The sequence below is a fragment of the Neltuma alba genome, unplaced genomic scaffold (genome assembly GCF_004799145.2).
Source record: "Neltuma alba isolate B1F8T4 unplaced genomic scaffold, ASM479914v2 tig00002763_pilon, whole genome shotgun sequence".
NCBI lineage: Eukaryota > Viridiplantae > Streptophyta > Magnoliopsida > Fabales > Fabaceae > Neltuma > Neltuma alba.
Window position 1 is genome coordinate 74,623 of NW_021633002.1, and position 20,939 is coordinate 95,561.

Sequence of the window (20,939 nt, forward strand, 5' to 3'; positions counted from 1 at the left end):
AGTCCGTTTAGTTATTTGAATTATGATATCTATGGAGTGAATAGATTGTCATTCATCACCAGTTTTCATGTTAGCATTGGAGTATGTTGTGACTGCATGATTGAGAAGTGGTGTGCCTATAGCGTACGCTTTCAAATCTGGTGAACTTTTTATGTAAATAGTAAATCAGTTCTATAATAGAGGCTGATGTTCTGCATGTTAGAAAGCAGTAGACATTATTGGTTGGACTCACTGCCATTTCCTTCTTCCCAAGGGCTTGTGTCAATGCAATCTCTCCCTGTATTTGGGAAGAATAACTTCCTTTGCTTTGTCTCTTTATCTATATATCAATGAGCTAATGTAATGGTATTTTTGGTCACAACCATTATTTACTCTTGATCAATGTTGTAAATTCAGAGATTGGATCTTAGGGGGCACAGAATTCGCAACCTCAATGCTAATGGGCTAAAATTGTCTTCAAACTTGGAGGTAAACTGATCTTCCTAGTGACACTATTTATTGTGGGCAATATCTATTTAAAGCAGCACTTGGTAAAATTTTCAATGTATATGTAATTGATAGTGTAAGCTTTTTATGCCTGAAAATTTCATGGATTAAATTTATTGGTCATAAAACACTTGTGCAAAGAAGAGAAGAAGGCGGAATCAAATGGCCAGGGTGGATCTGGTGTTATATGCGCAGATAATGCCCAATCAGTGGGAAAAAAAAAATCAGAGAATTATAGTCCTAATGTCTGAATATATACAGCAGGAAAGAAAATAATGCCTCTTCATGGATTTCATCGTTGCAGTAGATCTGGCCTTTAATCGGGAGAAACCTGAGCTTTAACAGAGAGAAATCTGTTCTTTAATGAATACGATCAAATCTGGAAAATTCCACATTCAACCACTAATTAATTAGGCCAATTTACCCTATGCCCAGAATCACGTCCAAATACCAACAGCTCAGCACTCCTCCTCAATTTGGAGCGTAAATGTTAATTAATTCCAACTTGCCTCCAAGTTCTTAAACAGCTTAGGTAAAGCTTTAGTAATCATATCTGCTACTTGAGTCTTGTGGATGCATACACGAACTCAACAATCCTAGACTCAATATTTCCTTTAATAAAATGGTGGTCATTCTCTGTAAGCTTGGTTCTGTAGTGTTGGAAAGGTTTTTTGGGGCTATACTGATTGCTGCAATATTATCATAGGGAATTTTGACTTTGCCTTCATACCTAACCTATGGTTTTTTTATCTAGGAGATCTTTTAAGCCAAATTCCTTAATAGATTCCAAGGGCTAAGGCTCGGCTGTTGTGAGCCGCAATTGGCTGTTTTCACTTCTCCAAGTTACCCCCTCTAGTTCAAAATATAAGCATCAAATCTTTGAAAGGCTCCCCCCCTTTCTCAAAAAAGCTTCATTTTAGATTTGTTAAATCATTTAATGCATTTTTTCTATTTTTACCCCCAATTAGTTATATGTCTCTCTCATTTTTTTCGCTTATTCTCTTTCATCTCTCTTTTCACGCATTCTCTTTCCCACTCACCCTTTCCATAAACAAGGGTCTTTTAGGAAAATAATTTGCATTTTTTTTTTTACATATTTATTGTCTTTGACCAATGTTAACTAGTTTTTTGAATTGCGTTAGTTATATGATGCTTATATTTTGGATTGGAGGGAGTATTAAATTTTCCCAGATACAGGCACAATGATGTAGGATTGTACGTTGAATATGAGAAAGAGAGGAACAAGGGAATAGAGAAGAAAGAGTGAGAGTTGAGAGAAAGGGAGGATTCAAGGAAGAGGGAAAGATAGAGAAGAGAAACAGAGAATAGGAACTGGCACTATTCCATATCATATCGAAGTGTGCTTTACAAATGGGTACTCAATATCTATTTATAGGCAACGATGTTCTAACTACCTCTCATATCCACCAGACTATAACCACCCATTCTGTTAATTCTGTTATTTATTTCTTACAATATCATATCATGCAGCAACTAGTTGTAAATCTTTGATCGGTAACTGAGCCTACCCGATTTTTCCTCTCAGCAACATGAGCGTTGTGAATATAAGGTTTTATAAGAATATAAGATGTTTGATGTTTTCCAACCACTATGTTAATTTGAAATTGATTTTTAATTAGTTGGTGAAAGTTTTTAAAGACAAATGGTGGTTCAGATTTTTCTGGAAGGAGAAATGCCTAAATGATCCTATGAGAAACGCCTAAATGATCCTCATAGGATCATCAATCAAAGTGAGGAGCCATCTACACTCTATTATGGTTCTAACCCTTGGTGGTCCCCAAACATCAGCATGAATAAGGGGAAATAATTGTGATGGTTTTTATGTGAGTTGAATAATATAATGTGCTCTAATGAATTTGCCAAGTTTCATGTTTCACAATTTGTTTCACTAACATTATTATTGAATAGACCTGAATACCTTTTTTTTATATAATGAAAATCAGGGGTTCTTGAATGACGACAAATGATGGGTTCAAGGGCAAGGTGTTTTCTAGGTAGGGAAGATGGTAGTAATTGTGGAGGACTTGCAAGAGTGTTTGATGGTTTGCTAGGCATATGGTCGATAAGGAAGGTAGCGGTGAGGATAGCATCATTCTAGTGATATGTGGGCACATTACTATTCAACATGATGGCTCTTGAGGATGTGTTTGTTTTTTCTTTCTATCATTTTGTTCTGGAGTGTAGGGGCAACTATTTTTATGTATGATGCCATGAACGACAACAAAGGACAATGGGTAATTTGAGTAATTCTTCCGTGATTCTCATTGATGGAGTTTATCAGATATATATAGGAAAGAATAGAATCAAGACGAAGGAAGAAGCGCCTGATTTGTAGGGATTACAATAAAGAGAAAATAAAATCAGATGTTAATCAAGTCTCTTACAATATTTACAACTGACTCGTATGATTTCTCCCATAAAATAGCAATATTATCTACAGTTCATAGTCTGTTATGGCAAAGTAAGATCAGACTTAGCTTTTAGTTTCGTGACTCCTTTTTCCTGGTTTCATTCTCTTGAGGTGCAGCCCATCTTGCACTATAACGTTGCCAATCATCTTAGATTCCTAGTCCTGAAATTCACAGCCACCACTAAAGAAATTAAGTTTACAGTCATTGTCTTTTATCAGTAGATATTAGGTGGCATGGAACTTTGGAACAAGAACATTTTTCAAACACAATTTTTCAGATAAAGTTATTTTCACAATCCCTTGCAAAAGTAAGAGTGTTAATAACCTCAAATATTGACCCACCATATGTCATGTAACCTGATGCTGTTGGATTGAGTATCCAAATTTTTTCAAGAGGACTTAATATAATGACAAGACCTTCAGATTTAGGATCTGTTTGGTAGAAACTAGGGAAAAAAATCTTTCCCATTGCAAGAAACCTGGATGTGTAATATGGATTATATCCTTGTAATCAGCATTCAAGAACTACCATTTCTCTTTATTACCATTTTCTTATCTAGGGACATATCTGATATTTCATATGTAAAAAACTCAGTTTTCCCCCCCCTTTCTTTCGATTTCCTTTTCTATTCCATTCCAGTCCATTTTCCATGCCAAATGATCCCTTTGTTCCTATGAGGAGAGAAGAGAACTTGATATTTTCTCTTGATGTCCCTTAGTCAATTTGTGTTTTGATGGTTATTATAGTCATTAACTAATGATCTTTTTGGCAGTTTGTTTATCTTCGAGACAATCTCTTATCTACACTGGAAGGAGTAGAAATATTGACTAGAGTAAAGGTTTACCTTTCTAAAATTGAAGTCTTTTTTTTCTTGGTCAACAAGTGTTTGTTGAAAGTATAATTATATGGGTGTTATGTTTGATTTTTTGGTGATTTCCATGCCAGGTTCTTGATTTGAGTTTCAATGAATTTAAAGGGCCTGGATTTGAGCCTCTTGAGAATTGCAAAGTTTTGCAGGTTTGTTATCTTTTACGTCTAAATAGTTGCCTCAGAGCTTCCCAAATAGAGTGAAAAATCACGATGCTTATCTAATGGCATTTTGAAATCTTTATTTTTCACAGCAACTTTATCTTGCTGGAAATCAAATAACATCAATGGCAAGCGTCCCACAGCTTCCTAATTTGGAGGCAAGCCTTGGTTTACTGATTTTCTTAGTCTTTATCCTGCTTTGACTTTAAAATTCAGCGTTTTAAATCACAATACTTTCTGGCTTATGTTTTATTTCTTTTTCACAGTTCCTCTCAGTAGCTCAAAATAAGTTGAAGTCTCTTGCAATGGCAAGTCAACCTCGACTGCAGGTTATTTTATTGTTTTGAGTTTTGTCCATATGTTCAGATTGTTTTTATATTTAGTAATTAATTTTTTTATGGAATATAATTTCTTTCAGGTTTTAGCTGCCAGCAAGAATAGAATTTCTACTCTCAAAGGGTTCCCGTATTTACCGGTTCTTGAGGTGAGCAAGACATCATTATTTGCGTTAGTTATGAATGATGTCAGTCAAGTATCTTACATCTTTATACTTTTACATTACTCTCAAAGGAGAATGATTAGAATAAAGAATAATTAAGGCTCATAAGTACATAATTTGCACACAATTAATGTTAAATTCCTTGTTTTTAGCATATTAAAAAATTCCATCATTTCAACACTTTTCTCCAAGCTGGCCTGCTGATAACTGTCATCCCAAGTTTAATTATTATCTTCTAGAATCATCTTGAAAAACCGTTAACCAATAGATCTGCTCACTGGACTCCTGCAGGAACACAAGGGGTCCAAGTCAGCCCACTTTCAAGCTTTTCCTTTATGAAATGTCTATCAACCTCCACGTTTTTAGTTATATTATGTTGAATCTGGCTATGAGCTATATTTACAGACAACTTCATCAGAATGTAGTTTCATTGGAGCTTCTCAAGTAATTTTGAATTTTTCAAAATTAATCTTAATTCATGGCAACTCACAAATGCCAAGTGCTGAAACTTCGCTTCTATATTAGATCTTGCCACAGTTGTTTTTCTTCCTCCATGTTGCCTAGTTTCCTCCTAAGAATGTATGTTACCTAGTTGTGGATCTCTAGTTTGTGGTTTAGCTAGCATAGTCCCCATTTGTACAAACTTCTATTTCCATTCTTTCACGATTCTTGAAAAAATTCCCTTACTTGGGCTGCTCTTCGGACAGTGCAGTCTTGTATATTATTGAGATAGGGGTATGTGTATCCCTTAGCCTCTTACCTTGCTTCATGCTTCTTTACGGATCTCTTAGACTTATATACGTATATATATATATATTTGAAAGTCCATTTATGTCCAACTGGTTTTATGCACTTGCAAGTCTACATTCTCCTCTAAGGTCTCCAGCTCAACCCTCATAGCTTGGCTTCATTCTTTTTCAAGTGCTTTGAGCTCACTTTGTGGAATGGCTATGCTGTTTGAAAGACTCAAGTATCTCGAGGGTGCCAATTTTCTCAACCTTGACTTTCATGATGGGGGCGGGTTTGCCCAGGCAAAGCATGAGCTTTGATAAATTTTTTGGCTATCTAGTTCATAGGTTTTGGGAGCAATGAGGAGCACAAAGTTATTTGGCAGAGTGCTATTTTGTTATATGTGGTGTCTATGGATAAAACAGAATGCAGGAGTATTTAATTAGAAGTTTCTTGTGGAACATATTGGAAAGTTGAGAGGGACCAATTTAGTATGGGATGCCTATCGCAGGCATTATTTTCTTGGTACCCCTTTGCGTTTTAGAAAATAATTTTAAGAGGTTGTCCCTTGTGGATTTATGAACGGATTGGAAAGTTCGTGTTAGGAGTAAAAAGGCAGAATAGGGTAAACAGTAGAAATATATTCACCAGACACCGATTGCAAACATCAAGACTCCTATTTATAGAACTAATATGACCCAAATTACCTAAACCACCGCTTTTACCCCCAACTCCCATGTATCAGTCCTCTTGATCAAATGTTTGGGTTATATTTCTATTTTTTCAATTATCCTTGATGCTTTGGAGTATTCTTTGTCCTCTATCTGTATGTTTCTCCTCCTCTTATACCAAATATCTTATTCTTTATTTGAACAATTTGATGCCAGAAAAACTTATATTTATTCGATTGGTATGATACAATATTTATAGATAGCATAGGAAGATTCTAGGATCACTAGAGATTACATAATCGGGAGTAAATAAGAATTAAATGGAACGAATTCAAAAAGGATTAAAAGCAATCAAATCTGCCATAATCCTAGGGATTTAGTGCTAGCTAATGTTAATCATTAAATGTAGGCCGCATGGGCCTAAAGCCCATAGCTTTGTCAGCATTATTAAACAAACTTGGTGTTCTTAAATCTTTAATACTTCTCAGCAGGCAGCAGAAGTAACCATTCTGAATATTCTTGTTTAATTAAAAGTTTTTGCTTATTGTTCTTACTTGGGAGAGCATTATTTTCTTGGCCTCTCTGGATGTTAGCTAATGGTCTTTTGGCCCCCCCCCCCTAAATTTTTTGGTAATGAACGGATTGAAAGCTCTTCCTTGTCTTTGTGTTGTTTTTCTCTTCTCTTTATTATTTTCTTCTATACGTATCTTCACTTGTTATTTACCCTTGCCATTATTTGTATTTTCCCTTCTATATTAAATAGAACTGGTAGCAACAGGTTTTCCACTCAGATCCAAAATCTAGGGATAACAAATGAGGGAAAAATGAAATGCTATAATGATAAAGTGTCCGTAAAAACTGGTACAAAATGGTCCAGGAATTAAAAGCTAATGAAAACAAAATATCCACATATAAATACAGCACATAATATCCAACCAACGCTGTGAAAAACATCTCCAACGTGACTTTTGGGCCGTCAAATTGCTGGCAATTCAATTTTAGCCTGTGTTAACTAACGTGCTGCTGCTTTCAATGAATTTGTTGTGCTGTAGCATTTGCGGTTGGAAGAGAACCCTATACTTAAGATGCCTCACTTGGAAGCAGCATCAATTTTGCTAGTGGGTTCTACTTTGAAAAAATTTAATGATAGAGGTATGAATGGTGAAATTATATTTAGCCATTGTCTTCTTAATATTGTTGCCATGCTTCACAGAATGAATAATACACCTTAATTCTAGTTAAGGTGAACTATTACTTCATTTGTTTTTTGTCCTTATAGGTGATTGTACATTCTATTAAGTTTTCTTCATCAAACCAGTGTTTGAATCTGGAAAGTTTTGCAGATCTTTCTCTTGAGGAATTGGCAATAGCAAAACGTTATCCTGCACATACAGCTTTGTGCATAAGAGATGGTTGGGAGTTTAGCCGCCCTGAGCATGCAGCAGGTCAATAGTCCTGTGCCAGACTTGCATTAGATCTATGGTTATCTTGTCAATTGTGTTATTTGAACACCATCACTGATTCACTGCAATTATTTTGGTTTTTTGGGTTTTGATAAACAAATGACTTGTGCTCTTTATGTGTGGCATAAAAGGCTGTTTAATAATTTCATGAAGCTTCATTTCTTTTTTGATTGAAAAAAATTATTATTAGAGGGAAAAAGAAGATAAATAAAATTAGGTGAGAGGATAAGTAATCTTCAATTAAAATACTGTGTTACCATAAGTGAGGGCCACTAAATGAGAGGTGCTGCTGAGCATCTTCTCCTATCAAATATTGTATGTTCCAGTTGAAACCAATTCTACCCCCTTTGTCCATCCAAAACCTTTGACCTGAATAAGGAGAATAAGGTACAATTATCGGTACTAATTTGAAGTAGGGGTGTAACTATTGACGCCAGCAGAGTAATTAAATTATTTTAGTATATAGTTAAGTGAATTTTTTCCTTAATTAAAATATTTTCTTTTGGCTTTAGAGTGGATTTTGTGCTCGGTCTCCCATTGATATTATCACTTTCTAGAAAGTTATGGGCTGCAATGAGTCTTTTCTTCTTTAAGTTTCATTGACTTTGTATTTTAAATTTATCCAAATGCCTCCTTTGTTGTTCATGAAGGCTCTAACATTCAGTCTTGTGGTCCAATCAATAGAATCAACCTTCCACTTTCTAGTTGAGCAATGGAAGGACCATTTGCCCCCCGGTTTTCTTCTCAAGGAAGCCTCCATAGATCAACCCTTGGAAGAAGATTCTTGTTGCTGTCACTTTACTTTCGTTCAAGATAGTGTAATGAGTATTGACCAACCATTAACCTTGAAATATCAGTGGTTTCTTGGTGAGAGGGCACTTTCAAATTTTGTTCCAATTCCAGATGCTACTGACAAGGTAATGAGTTGTTACATAATTTTCGCTGCTTGAAATTTGTTTGTTATTGATGTTTATAACATATCATTTGTTTGTCCTTGGCATTACGTTACGCTCAGATTTACTGGCCAAAACATGAAGACATAAAAAAATTCTTGAAAGTGGAATGCACTCCCATTTTAGGAGAAACAGAGTATCCTCCTATATATGCCATCAGTTCACCTGTTTTACCAGGTAGGCTTTTCACGTTCCTCATAGGTGCATATTTAAAGAGATATCTTAGTCCAACTGTGTAAAAGTGGCTTTTGAATTGTCTGCAGAGAACTGTGAGGTTTATGGCATCATAATGAAAAAAAGGAACAATAAATTCGTTTTCTGACTCTTCAGTTCCCTATGGATTTAACTGTTATTTGAAACTTTAAACATCCATTGATGCCGTAATTTATTGTTTGATTAGAATTTGTCAATTTATTGGCTAGTATCCTTGCTAAATTGAACTATTGAAACGCATGGGGGATGTGTTCAACTTTGTTGTGCTCTAAGTGGACGTTATGATGTTTCTACGTGGTAGCAAGTGAATTTTCTTTCAGTGTTTTGGGGGAAAACTATGAATGGGATTATTGATATACGTAACCAGGTACTTTGTGGGTCAATACTTATAAATTAAGCTAACCACTAATGAAAGCACATACAGTGCAAATTTAGCTCCCTAGTCATTAACAAACTCTAACCTATTGTCTACTCATCACGCATACATCCATTATTTTAAGCTGAAGGTTATTCAAACTTCTTGTTACAGACAAAACCCAACAAAAAATAATGAAAAGCATATTAACACTTACAACCTTGGACGCATATTTGAAACATCACAACTAACATGGTCAGTCTACTGCAACTGCAATCCAACAACTGAACTTCAGCAACTGACACTTTCTGTAATTAGGACCTTAATTGTACAGGCAGCTCCCAGTACCCCCTTCAACATCGTCCTACCTACCCTCCTCAGCCATGTGATTGATCATATTGACATAGCTTCCACAATTGTTTGACCTACTTGTTTTGAGCAACCCCTTCAGCATTCTCTTGCTTGGTCTCCATTACCTGGATGATGCCCTGGGGCATTCAACAAAGCACACAACCTAGGGTTGAAACCTTCAAAGTGGTTTATTTTTTCCTCACTTCAAGTAAGGTTCCAAATCACACCAAAACCTCACATGATTATGCTGAGAATACCAAACAGCTAGAAGAGATAAATGAAAACGCATTGAACACAAACCAAGATCAAGATATATGTGGGAAAAGCTATGTCACAACCAATAACGTCTTGAAGTATGCAGTCCATGTGAAAAGGGTGATGAGAAGGATTGTTAGTGACTCATGAGGTGTCTTTTGGCATCACTATTATCAATGATGGGCCCATTGAGAGTTGTTGAGACCTATTGAAGTGTCTTTGATCCAAAATGACCTTGTTGGAAAACTTTACCAGTTACCAAGAAAATAATTTTTTTCACTAGAAAAGGGGGCTAGAGCTCCTTAGAGAAATGGTCAGAGCTCCTTAGAGAAATGGTCAGAGCTCCTTAGAGAAATGGTCAGAGCTCCTTAGAGAAATGGCCAGAGCTTGGAACTGGGAAAAAAGCAATTGATGCCCTACTCTGCCTTCAACCTGGCTTTGATCGCATGTAAAGAAAGTTGAATACTTTAAATGGGATTATTGACTTAGGTAGGCACCTTGTCTGTTAGTTTATGATTATAAAGTAGGGGAAGTACAGGAGACACTCCAAGTCCTTCCTACAAGTAATTTGCATGCTTATTTTATCATAACTGCGATAGCTTACTATTTTAACAAATGCCAAGAGAGAAATTACCATATGAACTAAATTTATCTATACCAACCTGTTGATTTTGTTGAAACGAAGATATAAACATTGTCTGAAGACGTACTATTTAGTTATCCTCCGTAAGTAGTGAAAATGACGGGTTAGACATTTTGCTTGTTTTTGGATTTTTAGTTTTCTAGAAATATTAGTGATGACATGGTTGACCTTGCTTTGTCATTTGATTTCCTTGTACCTTTATGTGGTTTATGTTATTCATTAACTATATTTTTATTTTTCCACTATGCAATAGGAAGTGGAATTCCAAAGGTTGTAGGCCTTGAAGTGCAAGGGGAACTTGTGGAAGGAAGTACCATAAGGGGATGTGCTGAGGTTGCTTGGTGTGGGGGGACTCCAGGGAAAGGTGTTGCTAGGTTAGATCACGTGTGTATTCTTATGCATCTGTGATATTGAAAGAACTGATATTATTCAGCTTTGTCATTTGTTTTATCTCCTTTCTTTAGTTGGTTGAGGAGAAAATGGAACAGCAGTCCTACGGTAATTGCTGGAGCGGAGGGTGAGGAATATCTACCCACCATAGATGATGTTGGTTCAAGTTTAGTTTTCATGTACACACCAGTAACTGAAGAAGGTGTTAAAGGAGACCCTCATTATAAGTATACGGATTTTGTAAAAGCTGGTAAGACTTTTATTTGTTCAATTTCTTACTTCTCTTTTGTTGGGGCTCCTTTGCCACATATGTATTTGTCTGAGTTTCACTTTCCATAATGCTCATGCTAATAACATGTTTAAGCCATTATCTATATCTAGCAAAACATGCTAATGGATCTTGAAAGAGCTTGTGGATGAAAACATCTGAACTTTTTGACTCCATTATGTCTAGTGCCATGCACTACTTGTGATTTATACACTTAGAAACCAATGAAAATTAGGCTTATAATATTTGTAAGCCATTATTGTCAATGTTAAATCACTTGGGTATTTGAATATGGGGATTCTTTTTCCCACCTATTTGATTTGGCATGCGCGCACACAAATAGATGTATATATGTGTGTATATTTCTAGAAAGTTGCCTGCCCTTTGGTACAATGGTAATCATCTAAGTAAATAATACCTTGAACATTAATACTAATGGGTAAAAAATAACACAAAAGGTTGAGTAAATGTTACCAAGGGTATGAATATTTCTTTTTTTTTTTTTTGTGTGAGTGTGTGTCTCCACCATTTATGCCAAAAACGGCATAAGGTTTCCATTTTTTTTTGGTCCTTTACTCCTATAACTTATTGCCTCTTTCATACACATTTTTCTTAGTGACAAAATGGCATTGTCATTTCGCTAGCCTGAGCTTGAAAACATTGTGATTGCATTAGCATTTAGCAATTCAACACAAGAAACAGTTAGAGCTCATGAACTGCCAAAGTACAGGTAGGCCTTAGGAACGATGGTTGAATTGTGTTCTGTAGGCATGAAGAGGAATTTTTTTTTTTTAACGTTTTTTTTCCCTTTTTTTGTTTGTTTTTATTTTTGCTTTGGGCCATTTGATACAATAATGTTATATTTCAAACTATTTTTCTGTGCCTTCAAATCCTACAATTTGATATGATTAATGATTCATGAAGTAGCCCCATAATTCATGATTTGATTTTTAGTTTAATTATTACAGCGCATATCTCAGCAACCCCTGTGGTGTCACTTATTGTTCTTGATTTGTGGAATTATGAATATCACTGATCTGGTTCCCTTGACATTGTTTAGTTGCTCTTCATTTTCCTTTTTTCATATGACAGCATCTCCGTCTGTCAGCAATGTTCAAATAATTGGAGATTTTATTGAAGGAAGTACCATTAAAGGTGTTGGTCATTATTTTGGTGGAAGGGAGGGTCCCAGCAGGTTTGAATGGTTACGGGAAAACAAGGATGCTGGGTTAGTGTACTATTCCTAATGCTTAAGTGAGAGGAATGAGAGCAATGAGTTTAGAGTATTTCTCTTGTTCTGGCTTTCTGTTGTGTGTTCTGCAAATTGGAAAGTGAATTATTGCTCAACTTCCATATTACATTTTTAAGTTTTTGTTAAAAATGAAGGGGCCCAATTGCGTGACAATATGCATTTTTTGCAATCTGTTGGCATATTGGTTGGAGGGAAGTGTTGGTATCTCCTTTCTCTTACATATGTTTAAATGATATGATTTTGTTGTCCCCTTTGATATTTAGCCCAGGGATATTTTGAAGCATTTTCTATCTCCAATATGCAAAAGAATTGATCACCAATGTTTTATTTTGAATGATATTTGGCTTTCTTATGTTTTTTTTCTGGTGCATTTCTTCCTGAACTCTCCTGTAACTTTTTCTTATATATATACGATATATTATAGCATAACTTTGTTGCCTCAAATGTATTGCGTTATGCAATATTTCTTTTTCTTTTTATTGTCTTTTGGTGCTGAAAGAGGCTTAGAGCCGAATGGAGTTATTTTTAAACATAGGGAGGAACATTGATTCCAATTTGGCCATTCCCACTTGCATGAAGGGGCATCCTGTTGGGTGCATATGTCCTGGGGGGAGATGACTCCCTTGATAATTTCCTTTCAATTTTTTTATAAAATCATTCCTATTTTCATTTATCCTCTTATTTGTGTCATAAAAGAAAAAGGGCTGAAGGCAATATGCATTTCCTGGATGCACGGTTCTCTTTTGTGGTTCATCTGTGTGTATGTGAGTACTGTATCTACGTGAACTTGCTTACATAGTGACTTGTATGTGTGTATGCAGGTTGCATATGCAAGCTGCCTCACTTCTAAACTTGCATGTGTCTTTTTATGTTTTCAGAAATGAATTTTGTTCTTCTAATTGTGAAGTTTCCCATGTCTTACTCAGCGCCGTCCTCTTGTTTTCTTGTGGCAAACTATGCAGAGACTTTCTGTTAGTATCGGCTGGTACGTCCGAATATACCCTGACAAAAGAGGATGTTGGCCAGCGTTTGGCTTTTGTATACATACCTATTAATTTTGAAGGTTTGGAAAAATATTATCGTGTTTGTGGACTGCATTTATCCACTTCTCAATTTCCTTTTCATTTCACACCCATTCGTAACATAATTGTTGGTTTAACATTCAGGGAAGGAAGGAAAATCTTCCTCAGTAATGTCTGCTGCGGTGAAACAAGGTACCTTGATGAATATCCAACATTGTGTCTTTTGATAGTTTTCTTTTACTTTCTACTTTACTGCCATTATGTTTTACTCTATTAGTAGCACTAGCAGGTGCCATATTGTTTCAAGTGTGACAAGATACATATTTGTAGGTGAGGGAAATCATTGTATGGTATAAATTATATGTCAACTTATGCCTATTCTCATAATTAATAATTAATTATTGATAAATGTATTAATGATAGCTTCTAGACAAATCAATTCTACAAGAGGTCAATTTTTTGGGAAGCTTAATCTTTCATAGTTGACGTGTATGATATTATTGTAATTGGGAATAATGAAGAAGTCACTCATCTCGACAACATGCTAAATAAGGAGTCTGAGATTAAGGACTTGACATCCTTAAAATTCTTTGGAGGTATGGAAGTGGTGTTTGATCCAGCAAATTATTTTATATCTTTAAGAAGATACAATCTTGACTTGCTTATGGCAACTAGTATGTGCGGGGTGTAAGCTTGCTAATACTCTCATGGATGCCTCAAAGAAAATTAGGATGAAAGCAAATTTTGCTCCAGTTGACATGCGGGAATTGATGATAATGATTATTTTAAATGTTAAATTAAGTGTTAATTTTGTACTTAACAGGTAGCATGTCATTATATATTTATCTTATGGTACTTATTTCTCTTTGCCAATTTCCAGCTCCCCCTAAGGTAACAAATGTCAAAATAATTGGTGATCTGCGGGAGAATAGCAAGGTCACTGTGACAGGTATTGTTACCGGAGGAAATGAAGCATCTAGCAGAGTTCAGTGGTTTAAATCAAGTTCATCAGCTTTTGATGGTGAAAGCAGTCTTGAAGCATTAAGCACTTCCAAAATTGCCAAGGTAGGTTTTTTTGGGGCCTTATCTTGAGCTACTATGATTCTTAAACTGTACTGTTTTCCCTCGTTGAACTGGTTCTTGTTGGGTTTTGGCTTGATCAGGCATTTCGCATACCTCTTGGAGCTATTGGCTGTTACATTGTTGCTAAATTTATTCCAATGACTCCTGATGGTGTATTTGGTGAACCTGCTTACGTAATATCTGATAGAGCTGTTGAGAGTAGGTTTATTTACTCTTACTGCCTCTCGATTTCTTTAGCATTTCTAGCATACCATGTGATGGAAATAAGCAGACGATATTCTTCACCAAAAGTAAAAAAATAAAAGACATTGTGTTCATTAACCAAATTAGATTGGCTCTAATAATACATATTTTCTTGAAACACAATAAAGGTTGATATCTGACATCATAACTTTCTGCTGTTTCTCTGTTTTTTTTTGGTGGGTAGCTCTTCATCCAAGCTTAAATTTCTTATCTATCACTGGAGATTATATTGAAGGTGGAATGTTGACAGCTTCTTATGGATATGTTGGAGGTCACGAAGGGAAAAGCATATACAATTGGTATCTCCATGAGGTATGCGTTTGCATGTGTGTTTGTAGATTTCTGTGTATTATGAGGTTCAGCAAATTTATAGGAGCTAATATCCGATATTTGCTTAATTTTGGCAGCAACTTCTTTCAATCTATCCTCCTTAATGAGGAGCAATGTTTAATATTCAGTGCTCTCTTTCTTTCCTTTATAATGTATTCAATGCATTTTAGGCTACCACTTATCACTAATTGTATCGCTGGCAACTTTTGGTTTGTTATTTACTGGTTTTTTTTTTTTTTCCTGGTTTGTCATTCCTCAATTCTCCTAAAAATAAAAGGATCATTTGTGTCGCTCATCGTGTGGATGCTACAATGAAAATAACATTTATCGAGAAGGCCCTAGAGGATGGCATTATTCAGTGATCCAATTTAATTCAAATAATTTTGGGAAAATTTCATATGGCCCCCACTGTAGCAATATAATTTCCAACAGCGCCTCAAAACATATTGAAATTTCATTGCAACCCCTTGGACAAAAATTAAATTTCCAACAATCTTCAATCATTCAACCTATTCCCCTTAATAAGGGTTCCCTATCACGCTCCTAAACATTTATGAAAACGTCCATTACAACATGTTGATCCCAATTATCTCGTCCAAGGAAAACAAACAAACCAACCGATTGCAATGAAGTATAACCACATGAACTTGAATTTTCTTATGCCCTTGAGCAGATGCTATCACACTATTCCACAGTGGCTGACATCCTTTCAAAAAATGCATTCTTTCCTAGAAGCCATTATGGCAAATCAAGGAGGGCAATTAAACTAGTACGGCAACAACAGATCTCCTTGTCTGATGCCTCTTTTGGGATGAAAAGTTAAATAATGGCCTAATTATGATAATCAGTAAAGTCAAGCCTTTGATAGTTACAGCGATTATAAGATTATTTGAAAGGATCTTCTGTAACTCAGCAATATTCTATGACACTTTGTAAAAAGTTATATTTTGTTTTGTTGTATGATATCTTTTTGGATGCTACAGGTTGAAACAGATTTTGGTTCTTTGATACCGGAGGTTTCAGGGCTTCTTCATTATCGAATTTCCAAAGATGCCATTGGAAAATTGATTTCATTCCAGTGCACACCAATACGTGATGATGGTATTGCAGGTGCCCCAAGAACTTGCACAGGGAGGGAGCGTGTTCGCCCTGGTAAGGCATTCTCATATAGTTATGTGATCCATGATGACAAATTTTGACAAGACCATTTGAATTTTTTTATTATATTTATATGCACATAATAAATGTGACTTTGACTACATTTTTACGAGAGATTTCTTATTATATTTAGAAGTCAAACAACTATCTACTCTTTTTGGTTGTGATTTTTTGAAGTAAATTGAATTTTAGAAAATGATGCAAAGGTTTACAAATTTGTTGATATTGCTTATCTTTGAGGTAATTTTTTCAATTGTTTTTCTTGTGGGCTTTTTGAAATGTATACTTGCATTCATTCTTAATTTTTGTTGGGAATAACATAGTACTGCCTTCGATCTCAAATATAAATCGCAATTACCTACCTCACATGTATTAATTAAAGTGGTTAAAGTTAGCTTTTCTCATTAAATGTGTTCCAAATTGAAATTTTTTTCCCCCAACCCTTGTCCTGGATAATTAATGAATCAAGTTTTTATTGTTCTCTTTTGACTCAAACTTCAAATTGGGTTATTTGTGGAAAATGAACATTTAATGATTCAGAGGTTACTCATATTTTAGACCCTAGGACTGTTAATAAATTGACTTATATTTAAAGCTGGGGGTAAGAATACTGTATTCTCCAATAGTAGGTGTGCATGAGATTCTTCTGTTTTTTATATGGATTAATTCTCTTACCAGAGTTGCTTCTGGATGATCAGGAAGCCCCAGATTGCTTTCCTTACAGGTAGTTGGAGATGCAGTTGAAGGAACAAGCCTCAGCGTTGAAAAGAATTATTGGGGTGGTGAAGAAGGAGATTCAGTTTATCGCTGGTTTAGGGTACTTTTTCTTCAACATACCATGTTACGAAATTCTCTAGTTTCAATTATAGCTCATCTTGGAATGTTGATTGACTAAAGCTGATTAATCTTAGTAATAGTGTTAAATAGGATGTAATTGTCATGATTTGTTCCTTTTCCTTGCTTTGGATACATGACAGAACAATAGTTTGAACTTAACAACTGTTATAAACTACCCATCGCTCATCACTTGGGATGATCAGAGGTTGGGTGCTCATGTTCCCATCCTTGTACCTATAAATCTACAAGAAAATTCCTAGAGTGTGTAAATTTGGGGCGAATAGAGTATGGGTGTTTTGAATCATCCATTCTCACGTATATACTACATCCAGTGGCTTTGTTTCTATTGGCTGAGGTGTTGGATGCTATTTAGTTTAGGTTCAGATTTTGTTAGACTAGGTTTTATCAGAATAGATTTCCTATATCCAGGTTACTTGTACCCCATTCTTGCATACAAAGGAATGCATTAAATTTATAAGATTTTTCATATTTTCCCCTATTAAAGAAAATGTATTGAAAAAGTATGCTGTACGTTTTTTCTCACCTATTTTCTTTATTGTATTCAATACGGGTAAAATTGGAAAAAAATCATTAGCTACCGTATAAGTGACCTATATTTAGGAAACAACATTTTTCTTACGAGTGATTTACATCATACTTGAGAGATTCGGTTCAGAATATAAGATCCCAGCTTAATTAAGCTTAGAAATGTATTAAGCTTTATTGATGATTGAATAAGAGAGAGTGATGGGACATAAAACCTTTGTTTTACATGTTTACATAAACTGTTGACAGGAAAATTGGAGGGAAGAAGGTTACAAAATTAGAAAACTCACACACGAAGCTTAGACAAATGAGAGAAAAGCACGAAGTTGGGAAGGGCTGGCCAAAATTTTTTCCTTCAAATGAGAAACGGGTTTAAAAAAGCTGGCCCTGTAGGGCCGAGGGCTTAAAAGGACCAGTCTGTTTAGGCCATTTTATAATTTTTATTTTCTAAATTTTTTTTTGGTATAATTCTAATATTAGTAAATCTTTTACATAGTTAATGATATTTCAAATATTTAGTTAGTATTATCATTTTGAAATTAAATTTCACAGAATAGTTTGATTTATTTAGTTTTAGACAATAATTTGTCCAACTAAATTTTAAAAAATGGGTTAATTTGGACTTTAATAATAATTTAATTCATATTATATTTGTTGGTATTTTTAAACCGTATATATTTGATAACAAAATATTTTTATACTTGTATAACTTGTAATTCTATAATTTGAATTAGAAATTTATGAATTTCAACAACAATGCTTTTCAAACTAAAGTAAAACAATGACCAGATTGCAAAATTTAAAAGTGAAATTCTTATAAAGAAGAAAAACTTGATATTTTTGTTATGAAAGAAGAGCATATTTATGAAGAAGAGTAATTGATTATAATGATGATGAAGTTTCAAAAAATTGATGATAGTGTTTGTCTATTGCACATTTACACTATTGATGAAAGTTTTGGATGTTATTGTCTTGTTGATGGATATTTTAGATGTTCTTGGATGTTGATGGATATTTAGGTATGATGATATTTTGTATTTGTGACTTACTTTTATTCATATTTATGTTTTTTATTAATAATTTCATTGGCTTATTTTCATTCTTTGATAAAAATGTGAAAAATTTGAAAAATAACATTTTTTTCATAAACGAGCCAAAAGCCCACGGGTTGGCTTTGAGCTTGACAGCTTAAGGGCCAAGCATAGTAAATTGAGGTATTTTTGAAATTCCAGTCCTACATGGCCGGCCCTTTTAAGCCCATCAGCTCTGCAGGGTTGGCCCGTATTCCTACTTCTAGATGACCTTCCTCCTCTCCCAATCTGGCCGTCGAGAGGTCAAAGCTCTCCTCACTTCACTCAAAATACAAAAAGTAATTCTCATAGTCCCCAGTGTGACCCTTAGGCCTATAGCTACTCTAAAGTACTCTAATGCTCATTATCTTTCTCCAAAAGAGTAGGAAGCTTGAGGTCAACGCCCTGGACAGCAGAAAGGGACTTTCTTCTTTCATTTGTATTGCTAATTTTTCTTTTATATATGCCTGGCCAGTAAAATCAATTCTATCATTTATTTTCGTGTTATAAAAGATAACTAGGATGTGAAAGATTTAATTGGCTGACATTATTTATGCAGACCAGCTCAGATTGCACACAAAGTGAAATTAGGGATGCCACTACTACATCATATATGCTATCATTTGATGACATTGGCTTCTTCATTTCTGTTTCATGTGAACCTATCCGTAGTGATTGGGCTCGTGGTCCTATAGTCCTTTCTGAACAAATGGGACCAATATTACCTGGTAACAAGTTAAGCTAGCTTTTATTTGGTTTACATCTTCTGTTCATCATTGGTTATAATCTTCGTAACATTTTCTTGTGATACAACTGTTATTTTTTGAATGATATTGCAATATAGGTCCACCAATGTGTCGATCTCTGGAATTTCTTGGATTGATGATCGAGGGGCAACGCTTGAGCTTTAATGCTGTTTATAGTGGAGGGTCAGACTTATGCCATTCATCTTTATATGTTAAATAAGTAATATCATAGCTCATTTTATCCCTTTTGTTGTTTACCCTGATGTGGAATTCTTTTTAGTGAGCAAGGAGATTGCATGTACGAGTGGTTCAGGGTAACAAATTGTGGTGTAAAAGAGAAGATCAGCAATCTTGGTGAGTTTTGCACAGCTACTAGATGTTGGTTAGCTTATCTATTCACTATTGTAAATTTAAATATTTGAATCTTTGTAATTGGCAGAATTTATGGATTTGACTCTCGTGGATGTGGGTAGTTGCATTGAACTAGTCTATACTCCGATACGCAAAGATGGAATCAAAGGGAGTATAAAGAGCATTGTATCTGATGTGGTATCTCCTGGTAAGATCAAGTTAAACATCAGGAGAATTTTAACGGATCTTGAAGTGTTTCTTGGAGAAAGAGAGATCAATGTGCTTAACAAGAAATGTGGAAATTCTGGTTTACGATTCTATATTCTATATCTAATGCAGTGCACAAGGCCAATATGCCCAAGATATTAAGCATGTCCTAGCTATGATGGGCCATATGGTCGATTATGTAATTAGTACGTCCTACATGCTTATTACAAGCTTCACAATTATTCTGTTATCCGAGAAATTTCAATATTTTAGATTGAGACTATGTTGATCTAAATTGCAAAGCAGACATACATGCCTATTTATAGTGGGTATTTTAATCAATAATGCCAACTACTGTCTTCTAATCCTTATTACAAGAGAACATCTATTCCACCTACAAAGCTACTGTCTTATTATATATTCCATCTATTCAAGCTAAGGAGTAAATGTCCACCATATTCAACTTGCTAGTAAGGTGTCCAAACTTCCTTCTAGGTTGAGCTTTTATCAGGTAATTTGCTTGCTCTTTGGAAGAGATATAAAACAATTAGGGACTCTACCATCAAGTTTCTCCTTAATGACGTGTCTATTTATCTTGGAATGCTTGGTTTATGGTGTGGTGGATTGGCTTTTCCCCACTTCCTAGTCGTCCGCTACAAGAGTTTTAAATTGAGTAGTGAAGGATATCCTCGTTTCATTCATCAATCTTGTTAGGTAGTATTCACACAAGTGGTTGAAGTATCCCCTGATCATTAATAAGGGTTCTAAGGTTATCATTGAGAAAGTTTCTATTTTATTTTAACATGCCTTGTGGCCAAGCTTAGCTGCCCTTTGTATTCCTGCCTAGTTCAATCTTGATTAGTCTGGGCCTAGACAAATCGTCAAATTGAATTGAGGTAGTACTAGAAAAATGTATAAAGTCAAATAAATGAGATGCATTGTTTATGGCTTGTGGATGGTGTGGCTTGTTTAAATATTATCACTACTGCTACTGTTGCCACCCCAACCACCTCGACCACGACCAGCATCAATACTACTACATGTAAGTGTAAAGATTTAGGTTATGGCAATTTCAATTGTCTAAAGTTAGGATGATCTTAACCAAAATGCCATAACATTAATTCCTTATTAGCATTGTTAATTGATCTAGCTTGCATGATAGTCATCTATACATTGAAATGATATAAAGCCTTCCACACTTTGGGAATGAATTTAACCTGATGGGTCAGTGAACGTGGTCCAATCCGGAGAAAAATTGCTTGGTCCAATCTTATAAAAAGTGAACCTGATAAAAAAGTGACCAAACTAGACGAGGTGGCTGACCCTGTAGCCCTTCCTTCATCTTCCTTTGTCCCCG

General features: G+C 35.1%; 1 protein-coding gene across 6 annotated transcripts in view; it reads left to right on the forward strand.

Annotated features, from left to right (window-relative positions):
- Positions 1–20,939, forward strand: part of LOC114737203 (187-kDa microtubule-associated protein AIR9) — a 49,355-nt gene that overhangs the window by 2,777 nt on the left and 25,639 nt on the right. For all 6 annotated transcript variants that reach the window (XM_028925113.1, XM_028925118.1, XM_028925135.1 and 3 more), the window contains 24 exons: positions 397–468; positions 3,691–3,756; positions 3,864–3,935; positions 4,040–4,105; positions 4,214–4,276; positions 4,366–4,431; positions 6,899–6,998; positions 7,190–7,291; positions 7,994–8,226; positions 8,325–8,439; positions 10,333–10,453; positions 10,544–10,719; positions 11,830–11,965; positions 12,952–13,052; positions 13,156–13,203; positions 13,892–14,076; positions 14,175–14,292; positions 14,522–14,649; positions 15,651–15,819; positions 16,524–16,642; positions 18,838–19,006; positions 19,123–19,207; positions 19,305–19,378; positions 19,464–19,583. In XM_028925113.1, coding sequence (XP_028780946.1) covers positions 397–468; positions 3,691–3,756; positions 3,864–3,935; positions 4,040–4,105; positions 4,214–4,276; positions 4,366–4,431; positions 6,899–6,998; positions 7,190–7,291; positions 7,994–8,226; positions 8,325–8,439; positions 10,333–10,453; positions 10,544–10,719; positions 11,830–11,965; positions 12,952–13,052; positions 13,156–13,203; positions 13,892–14,076; positions 14,175–14,292; positions 14,522–14,649; positions 15,651–15,819; positions 16,524–16,642; positions 18,838–19,006; positions 19,123–19,207; positions 19,305–19,378; positions 19,464–19,583 — 2,704 coding nt within the window. The remainder of the gene's footprint in view (positions 1–396; positions 469–3,690; positions 3,757–3,863; positions 3,936–4,039; positions 4,106–4,213; positions 4,277–4,365; positions 4,432–6,898; positions 6,999–7,189; positions 7,292–7,993; positions 8,227–8,324; positions 8,440–10,332; positions 10,454–10,543; positions 10,720–11,829; positions 11,966–12,951; positions 13,053–13,155; positions 13,204–13,891; positions 14,077–14,174; positions 14,293–14,521; positions 14,650–15,650; positions 15,820–16,523; positions 16,643–18,837; positions 19,007–19,122; positions 19,208–19,304; positions 19,379–19,463; positions 19,584–20,939) is intronic.